At 43.8% G+C, this 10,635-nt stretch overlaps 1 protein-coding gene across 1 annotated transcript; it reads right to left on the bottom strand.

The window, feature by feature from the left end:
• Nucleotides 1–1,292: 1,292 nt before the first annotated feature.
• Nucleotides 1,293–10,222, bottom strand: LOC103189684 (secretory carrier-associated membrane protein 4). The gene is made up of 7 exons (XM_007910166.2): nucleotides 10,159–10,222; nucleotides 6,020–6,072; nucleotides 4,865–4,993; nucleotides 4,402–4,558; nucleotides 4,189–4,290; nucleotides 3,267–3,384; nucleotides 1,293–2,007 (listed from the first exon to the last, which is right to left on the bottom strand). Exons 2-7 carry the CDS (start codon nucleotides 6,024–6,026, stop codon nucleotides 1,831–1,833), a joined length of 690 nt encoding a protein of 229 aa, XP_007908357.2. The 5' UTR covers nucleotides 6,027–6,072; nucleotides 10,159–10,222; the 3' UTR covers nucleotides 1,293–1,830.
• Nucleotides 10,223–10,635: the final 413 nt, after the last annotated feature.

Raw genomic sequence — 10,635 nt, 5'->3', positions numbered from 1 at the left:
ATTGTAACACTGATCATCTCTTAGAACTGTCAATTATTGCTCTGCAGAATCCCAATGGCTGTTGTGATGTATTCCCAATAGACAAAGCATTACTTGGTAGACTCCAATTCCTATTTGAGGTCAAGCTGGACATACACTGAATCTTACTGTTCTCCCTAGGGCTGTGCCAACCCAATGTCTTGCATGATCACGCATCTTATTGACAATGAAAATGATTTACTGAAGATTTCCAAACATAAAACCATCAGAGTAACAATCCCAGGGTCCTGCTTTAATTCACATCCTGCATCTTATCTAACTTACTGTCAATATACATATTGGCTGACAAAATATAAACGAAAGACTGAAGTTAGATTGAATAGCTCCTTACGTCAGTGAGATGTGTGTGATATTCCTGGTATAATACATCCCTGGCTGAGGTGCCACCTGGTATAATACACCATTTTTATTATAATGCAACAGAATTTCATGTTGTGCCTGTGCACAATGATGATGCCGTATAATTTGCACATGTCTTTTGGGGTCGACCAGATCTAAGCTGGGACATGCACCTGAACCTGAATAGGAGTCAATTTAGCGCCTGGCCCTTTTCCCCATTTCTACCACCACTATTCAGGACCCCGCATGCCGTTGTACATGAGCTCATGATCTCATCCACGTTGCCCATGTGATGGCCTCACAAGTGCCACGGGGGGAACTGAGCGATACTGTGGCACAATTATGTAGGCGGGTAGGCAGATTTCCTGGGCTTTGGCAAATATTAATGTACTGACTGATATGTTTGTAATAGAAATAGACATTATGCAAGACGGTGTAGAAATACACCACACCACAAAGGCTTGAGAGGAACAAGGAATGGAGGGCAATAGGATGATCATAGGGTAGAAGACAATATAGAAGGCCAATAATCAGGACCCAGGATTACACAAGTGCGATCAAGGCAAGAGAAATTGTTGGGAAGCTCAGATGTGGAACACACTGGCAGTGAGGAGGAAGAGCATAATATTGCTGCAATGACATCACATAGAAGGTGGTTTATAGCAGTGGGTTTGACTGCATGGATCAATAGAGATAAAAATGTCTATTTATACACCTGTGGGTTGGGATCTGGTATCAGTACACAGACAGACCTGCAGTCGATGCAGGACAACGTCCAGAGTGAGAGATTAAAAATATAATCCCTGTTTTATCACGTCTTTGAGATGTCGCAAAGTGCTTCACAGGATATACTGAAAAGTGAATTGACTGTATATTTTGTGGGTCAAACGCGGCAGCCAATTGCGCACAGCGTCCCCACAAACAAATCTGAGCAATTATCAAAATGTGATGGAGGTGGATTTAGTTGATTAATAGGAGCGGGACATAGTGAGTGGGACATAGTGAGCAGACATCAGTCAGCACAGCCTCTCTGCCATTTGGAACATTGGCATTTTACTGCTGGGATGGGGCAAGTTAAGGCCTAGAGAGATCATCTTCACATCAAACGTACAAAGAGAAACCTCAACTTTTAAAAGTCGCTGGTTCATTTCGGGAAGTGCTCTGTTCACAAATCCCTTCATTTTGCGCCACATTTCAGGTCTGGATTAAGTACTAAGTTAGCAATGATCATTGACCAGGAAAAGAGCATAAAAACTAATTTTCCTCGTGCTGGTACCCAGTATTCCAAGACCTCTGTAGTACAATATGTTCCAATAAAATATATCCTAGCTTTCCCACCATGTAGCACAGTATTTCTAGATTCTACTGAGAATTGTTATCAAGTTACAATTGAAATGTAAAACAAGCGATGGTTACAATAAGCTTCCGTCCCCTCCCCACCAGGACTGAGCCCTAGGACCACTCGTTGCTATCAGGGTATCTTGGGACTGTGGGGTATTGGGGTAAGGTGCTGCCGGTAACGGTTTCAAAGGCCAGTTGCTTAGCTGGCGGATTTCTCCATGAGCCGGCGGACCACTCCTCCTGCGCCTTCTGGAAGCTTCCGCCACCACCTCGATAGATAGAGTGCACCTGGGGAGTTAAATGACAGCAGTAAGTATACGGTTCCAGCTTCACACCCCATCAATGGCTAAGAAGTGGAGTAAATAGGCCACAGCCACGAGAATCTACTGTGGTTTCTAATACCATTGTTCCGTTTTTCAACTGCCAATAGGCCTGAGTAACATTGCACAGGTATTGTGTGAATGCTGCCTCCTATGTGCAGACTTTGTGGCTGAGTAAGTGACAAAACTCTCACGATGAAGTAGCCTCGAGTGTTGGGACAGTTGCCACTCAGCACCTCCTCAGCAGCAGTGCTGAGGTAAGAGGGGAAAACAAAAGCTTACACTCGTGTGACTCAGTGTATTAGAGCTGCAGAGCCAGACCACAGAGCCGATGGGCTGCATCGCACCAATTCTCATTTAACTGAACAACACAACAGCACAAAAAAACTCTCTGCGTTGGGGAAAGAGCAAAATGAAGAACAGTACAGCCAGAGCCTAATATTGCACCAGATTGCATAAATGAACTCCCAACAAGAATTATTGCCTTTCAGGGTGGAAAAAAATTCACAATGTAACATTAAATAAATAACACTGAAATGTCTCAAAGGGCTTCGCACACGATTGCAATCAAGTGTTGTGACTATCAGTAGGAAAGAAAACAATCCTTTTTTTTACCAGGTTTTCACTAAAAACAATATTTGTGACTGGTGTTTGAGGTGAGCCACGAGGTGGCGCTGGTCCCTCAAATGGGAATATCCCATCTGGGAGGAAACCTTCCAGCAATCCCGATCCTAATAAAAAAAACAGTGCTCTGTTGGTGAGGTGAACAACCAGTTTATCTGGAGGATTGCTGGCCCTCACGTCCACCCAGAGACACGTCCTTTGCTTTTCCAATAGTGTCATGGATCTATTTTAATGTCTACTTGACCAGTCATTCCCCAAATTAGATGGGGGTGGGGAGAGAATGTTCTTCAAGTTAGGTTTTATCCTTGAAGAATTCTATTCTTGTTGATAAGAGGTTTGAGATTAAATGTCCATTTGCCACCCTTCCCTAAACTTACAGCTGTAATAAATCCACCCTCGCTCCTCTGTACAAGGTGACAAAAGGTCAGAGGCGGTTTACAGCACCTGTAGCCAGTATATTAGGCCGTGCCAATGGTTTACTGGGCAAGGTTCAATAGCTGCTTGCAATAGGTAAACAGTGACACCAGTATACATGCGCTTCAAAACACCAATTTGCTTTCAAAATGGCTAATTATTTCCAGAGAGTAGAGAAATACAACTTACACGAAGTATAATAAGAATACTCAAGATGGTGACTGCTGAGAACATGACAGCTGGGAAGAGCATGACCACAGCAGCGCCCACATTCGATGAGAAGACACCTACAGCAACGATCCAACCACTGAAATAAAAGAGAATTCCTCAATAACAACAACTTGCATTTATACAGTGCCCTTCCTGCGGGGGTAGCGTCCTGGGGCGCTTCACTGAGATATTTAATTTAAAAATAATCTAAATGCACAATTGTACAAATTACAAGTCACAGCCATTGTCAGCAAATAAACAGACCACCACACACCATGTCCCACAAACAGTCGTAGCTGAATCATGGATTATTATTAGGCGTGTGGAGTAAGGAAACTTGCCCAAGGTTTCGCCCTCTGCCTGGAATTGAACTCAGGTCTCTCACTTGCAAAGCGAGTGCTCTAACCACTGAGCTACAGGACTCCAAAGTAAACAGACCACCACACATTGGCTGAATCATGGATTAATATTATTATTATTATTATTAGCAGGACTCCTCTATGAGCACCAAGATTGCCACCTAGTGACAGGGATCAGCTACTGCAGCAGCACAATGCAAAGCCCACACAAAAACACAGCAAAGCCACCGGTCTGGTCGGCTAATCCTCCAGATGTTTTTGTTTGGCTAATTTGGCTTTTTCTCTCCTCCCTCGTTAGGCTCTGACTGCTGCTGTTCAGCTCTACAGGGCCCTGATACTCCTTGGCTCTGGATGAAGCAGGGAATGAACGCAGGAGTCAGACACCACTCACCCGTAGGAATGATCAGTTTCTCCACAGATTTGTTTTATGGATTTACAAGAGGAGTTGAGGGGATTACACCTTCATTAGCCCCTATTCCCTGCGCTGCACAACCCTGACTGTGTGTGAGTTTCCGCTTGCGAGGTAGCAGTTAGGAACTCACCAGGCTCCCCACCCCGAGAAACCGATGGCTTGTAAAGCCATCAGCACAACCTGGGCCCCGAAGATGAAGAAAAATGCCATGAAGTTGAAGGAGCTGTCAGACCTGTAAAACAAGCGGCAGCGCCTCACTGAGAAGCTTAGACACAGGTCGAAGGGACCTAAAAACAAACATCTTTAACTCTTTAAACAATCTTACAACGTCACAAATATTTACCGAAATGCTTTATAAATAGGACGCAGCCAGCAGAGGTAGGAGCAAGGGTTGAAGAGCACCAGCCACAGAATTGCCAAGCCAAAGTTGATGGCATTGCCTCCTGCGATCAGCCAGGCCAAACAGCCGATCAGGTTCACTACCAAGGTGATGCTGTACACTGAACGTAAAGAAAGGTTCTGTTACAATTAAACATAACATCTACACAAATCATTAAATGTGTTCAATTAATTTTTGCACGTATTAGCTGAGAATCTGATCAACAACTACAACAACTTGCATTTACACAGCACCCCTCATGCAGGGTAGAGTCCGACAGCGCTTGGCGGAGCACGATGCAGAGCCAGGGGATGGGGGAGGTGACCGTAGGCACGATCGAAGAGGAACGTCTTCAGGTGCGATCTGAAGATGGGGAAGGAAGAGGCAATAATCCCAGCATTATCTTGTTGGGATACAGAGTACTTACAGATCCACAGGTGGTAAATTCTTTTCACTAGATAGCAGTGCTCTGATGGGATCTCCTCTTCAAAGTTTTGATAGAAGCAAGGCTTCAGTGGAATGAACTTTGGTAAAGGGGGAAAATTGTTCTGTTTTTCTGGGGGGAAAAAAAAAGGAATGACTAAATAAAAGCTGATAGGAAAACCGCGTTACCTCGTCTGAATCATTTCCTCTGTCTCGCGCTGGGATTGGATCATTCATCCAGGAAAATTAAACTCGTAAACAGTATGAATGAGCAGCAACGGGAATGGGAAGCAGACATGATGGGAAAGAACTGAAATAATAATGGGTTACATAGCAAGAAATCAAACACATTTATTCTTCTTTTAAAGAATAAATTATGTTTCTTTCACTGGTCCACAAGAAATTTCCAACAAATAAAACTGTGAGGATTTACGGCATCAGTACTCCTACTATCCCGTCAGTAGTACTGTACCAAATGCTCCTCTTCCCAGCAGCAGCATGTAAGTTAACCTCATCGCTGATGTTGCCCTTTTAATTTATTTAGCCTCTCTTGTCCATTTTGGATTAATTTACGTCATCCTACCATCCATGAGATCGAGTCAGCCTAAGAAGGCACAGTGATAATGATTGACTGATGTAATCAGATACAAGAGCTGATTGGAGGCCTCAGAAATACAAATATTGGGTGTCGAGATTTGGGCGACGAAAGAAGATTATCAGTGAAGAGAACGAAGGAACAAGTTTTAAGACTTAGTTAGTATCATTACTGACTGAATCAATGGAGGTGCAATCTCTACGATTGGACTAGCCACACTTATTGATAAGTCCTATCGGGGCTAATTGAAAGAAGAAAAAACACCCATGGTCAAATAAAATAAAGTGCCCAGACTCACCTCCCGACAAATCAAATAAAAAGCCATCAAAATGAAATATTTGCACAGTAAAAGGGAGCGCTGAGGTCATAGACTAGAGAAAAGGCAAGTGCAGTGAAAGTTGTGTCCGTAAGCCCAGTACCAGCCACAAGACAGAAGAGATTAGACAAGGACCATGGTTATCGTCAGGCTCAATCCAATCAATCGGGGTGGGCATGGAGCCACTCCACACTATAATGTGACAGTCCCAGAGACAGAATGTTCACGTGATGTACAGTGGCACTTACCAGTCATTTCTTCAGTTGGCTTGTTGTGTTGTCCAGTTCTCTACCAGCCGATTCTGAAAAGCAGGGTCATTGTTACATATAAGAAAGCGGGACTGGGACATGCTAGATGTCCGAATAACTTGAATGTTTTAGCAACCTATAAACCTTCCCAAGATAGTCAACTCACCAAGGAGTCGATCCTTACACCCCACTGATCTCTCCCAACACAGCATCACATGTCTCCTCTTGGCTAACAAATAGATGCCCAGAAAGGGAGGGAGAAAAGAGAGGAAGTATCTGAACAAACTACCACAGTCTAACTCATGAGGCATTGTTACTGTTTAAAAAGAAAGCAGAATTTGAGCATTATTTGTGGTTAAAGAAACCAGGCTGCTGAACATACACAAATTATTAGCTCTTTGGCTGCACAGGAAAGTGCACTGAAATAGCTATTACGAATATTGATTTTCTGCCAACATTTATTCTGCTCAACTTTAATTAAGAGTGTTTTTCAGAATATTGTAGCTTTAAAGACAGATCTGTATGCCTTTCACTTTCAGCTGGAAACGTGCTATTCCGACATATCCAAATCCTGTACTTGTTCACCAAACACTGTACAATGGGAAAACAGGATTATGTTTCTCAATTTACTCCAACCCTACTTTGAGATGAAGTGGAATATTATTTTGCCAGCTGAGAAGAGTGTGAAAAAATCCTCTTGGAAAAGATCTATAAATAATAATGGTTGCATTTGATATAGTGCCTTATCACGTCTTCGAGATGTCTCAAAACGCTTCACAGAATATAGTGTGAAGTGAACTGACTGCATATTTTGTGGACGTAACGCAGCCAATTGTGCACAATAGTGTCCTACCAGCAGTCATGGATTTATTCATTTTTAGACTTTTTGTTAAAATGCAGGCTGATCATTCTTCACAGCAGATAGTTCTGACGTTGCAGCTTTAATTATGAGACCTGAAGTATATAAGATTTTGAATTATATTTCAATATTCAGAGTTGCTACACTGACTCTCAAAGCAGGATGGATAATTGTACCATTCAGAAAAGATCTTTGGAAAGTAGCATCTTCTGTAATCAGAGTTTATAATGTTGAACAGGACTGAATACTGCGTTCCCATTAATAGACCAACAGAAAAAGAATGAGGCACAATCTCACAATGCTGTACGAAAAGCAGCACAATACAATGCTTGCCGTGGCTCCTAGTACAGCAACCAACAGCTCTGTTACTTGGTAATTGCACCTCATATGCTTCATTCTTCCTTTCAATGTGTAACCTGAGCTAATTACAAAAGCTAAAAGGAATGGGACAAAAGAAAGAAGCTAGCTCCATATATAAAACAGAATTATTATTTGGAACATTGCAGATTCTTTTCAGATGCTGCTGCCTCCAGCTCAGTCCATTTCTAAACATCTCCAAATAATTCTGCAGAAGGTATGGAGCACAGAATTGTCAAACAACAATATGGTACTAAATTATGCTTTTCACAGAATATGTCTTGGCAAGAACATCGGGTGAGGTATACAAATCTAAAATAGACTGCGCATGTAGCTGCAACATATAAATATATATCAAATGCAAGGATTTTTATGATTATTAATAGACACAGTCCTTGCCATATACCATATATCTCTTCAGCTGTCAGTCAATTCATCTCCACCCTGCCATTTTAGGTCATGTATTTTTAATAAATATATATAAAAAGCATTCAAATACTTTTTGAAATACTGTGAATTTACAGCATATTCTGTGAAGCGCTCTGAGACATATCAAAGACATGATAATGCAAGGATTATTATTATGTTTTTATTATTAAAAATACATGGAAACTCTAACTGCTGTTTAATAGCTCACAAGGTTATAAACCACAAAGGCCTCCTGTGTTAGCATTTTTAGTTTCCTTGCACATTTAACCACAACAGCAAGTGTTGATTTTTCCTGATAAAAGGGAAGGAACAATGGCTGCAGAGAAGCAAATCTAAATCAGCCAGTTTGACAGTTAGCTTCCTGAGTAGCTTACAAGATAATCATGAATATAAATGGGGAGCTGTAATAGGAATATCAAGTTCTCCTGTAACTGAAATGAATCGGTTACTTATATTATAAATTCTGGTGACCAAGTATGCTATTACGCATTATTATTACAGAATAACTTATTGACCAGTGTAACATATTTTGCTGGCTGTCCACCACATAAGTAGATGGCTCGGCTGTTTGTACCAGTGCGAGCAATATTTTAATTGTTATGTTTATTCCTTGGATTTGGAGCACTTTTAACGAATTCTGCTACATCGGGCAAAGTGAATCTAAATTGATGAAAGCTCCCCTTTGTGATTACTAATTTAGATTGTCTTTACGATGCACGTAAACACAACAGCGTAAACACAACCTGGTACTTTCCGCAATTCCACAGTGATTCACCATCAACCATGCAATATAAACAAACACATTATCAGACGTCCCGCCGCCAACATCACCTACAGGGGAATAGTTTCAGGAGCGAAGTGATTAGCATCTGCACTGGATAAACACACAATTAATCCATGGAAGCATTAATAAATAATGAAAAGGATTTGTTTCTCAGTTAGTTTTTACTTATAGTGTGATCTATGCTCCCGTATACAAATGTAATCTTACTGTTATTGTTGTTGGTCTGATCTCTGGATTAAAAGGTCATCAACTGTTGAATATAATTTATTCACAGAACTAAATGTCCTTGGATCCAGCACATAAGCATCACCTAGCCTGAGTTTCATGTTAAACAGTCTAAAAGCAGGAATAGTGCACAATGACTTGTCAGCCTTACAACCACTGGAGATTTCAACTCCAGAGTCAGTCTCACACAGTTTGGCTTCCCATCATGAGAGAAAAAAACACTGGAATGTTAGAAAATGCCAGTAACAGCTTTTCCCTGCATTAGTAGGCTGGTAAAAACTCCTTGCTGATACTCTTTTGACCACTTTCAACATTACACTGACGTCATCAACAACAACAACAACAACAAGATTACATTTGTATAGCGCCTTTCATGTCGGGAGGACGTCCCAAAGCGCTGGACGACAGTGTGCTCCACATCCAAGGAATAAACGTAACAATTAAAACATTGCTTGCGCTGGTACAAACAGCGGACCCATTTACTTATGTGGTGGACAGCCAGCAAGATATGTTAACACTGGTCAATAAGTTATTCTGTAATAATAGTGTGCTATTATTCTGTAATAATAATAAGTGCCACTGATCATTAGCCGCTCATTTGTACGCTGAGGACAGACTCACTGCTTCTTCATACAATTGACTGAAACACAATCTCTCCTAAGATCAAGGATGAAACTTAATCCAGACCGTGTGTCTGCACTAATGGCCACAACGGGGGAAGGGTTGAGGGAAGAGTCCGGATGGAGGTGGCGGAGTGGGGAGGCTTTTTCGAGACAGATCCGGGGGGGTGGGGGGGGGGGGGGGGCGGAGGGCAGGCGCTGGAGGGAAAAAAAATTCAATCCATGACTAAGCGTTTCAAGACACTCCGCTGTATAAGTGCGAGATGTTGCTGTTGCTGTTGTTGACTGTTTGTCGCTGCCGCGGTTCTCGCCCACAAGACGCACAGTCACTACACTTTGCAGTGTATCCTGCGAAGCGCTTTGAGACGTCTCGAAGACCTGATCAGGCGCCGGGTCAGGGGCGAGGATTATTATTATTATTATTATTATTTAGGTGTATGTGGGGGGGGGGGGGAGGCGCAGTGAGGGGAGGGGCGGTGGGGGGGGGGCGGTGAGGGGGGGCAGTGAGAGTGGGGGGGGCAGTGAGGGGGGGGCAGTGGGGGGGCAGTGAGAGTGGGGGGCAGTGAGAGTGGGGGGCGGTGAGGGGGCAGTGAGGGGGGGGCAGTAGGAGTGGGGGGCGGTGAGGGGGGGCAGTAGGAGTGGGGGCGGTGAGGGGGGTCAGTAGGAGTGGGGGCAGTGAGGGGGGGCAGTGAGAGTGGGGGGGGCAGTGGAGGGGCGGTGAGGGGGGAATGGCACCTCCCCCTCAGCACCGACCCGGAAAGCAGCCACTGACCCTCCAGCTGACAGTCGCCCCCTCCGGTGACAGGCGCTGACCGGCGCCATGGCTGCGGCCCCCGCGCCGCCTCCGCCTCTGACCGTTACTCACCTCAGCGACCGTTACTCCACGGCAGTCTCTCGCCCCACTTCCGGCAGCCCGGCCCCACGTGACACCCGCTTCCTCCCGGCTGGCGCTGTGCACGCTGGGACATGTAGTTCGCTCCCTGTTGGTTGCACACAGAGACTCCAGCTCCCACAATGCCGAGGGCCAGACACTGGACCACATGGGCACAACTGGTCAATGTAAACATTGGGTTCTTCAAGTTCATAATTAACCCAATGTTCAGGCCTTTGACTGACTTGCTTTGCGCACCTGATAATAATCCCTCAAAAGACAAACAATAACAGATTGGTCGCTTCAATCCACGGCTGTTTGTGTGGGGGACGCTGCCGTGGGCAATTGGCTGCCGCGTTTCGCCCACAAATATAGTCAATTCACTTTACCGTCTATTCCGTGAAGCGCTTTGAGACGTCTGAGAAGACGTGAAAAGCGCTATATCAGATGCAAGGATTATTATTATTATTT

This window comes from Callorhinchus milii, unplaced genomic scaffold (assembly GCF_018977255.1).
Source record: "Callorhinchus milii isolate IMCB2004 unplaced genomic scaffold, IMCB_Cmil_1.0 Scaffold21, whole genome shotgun sequence".
Lineage (NCBI taxonomy): Eukaryota > Metazoa > Chordata > Chondrichthyes > Chimaeriformes > Callorhinchidae > Callorhinchus > Callorhinchus milii.
Note: the sequence above shows the minus strand (reverse complement) of the source record. Positions and strands in the feature narration are given on the sequence as shown.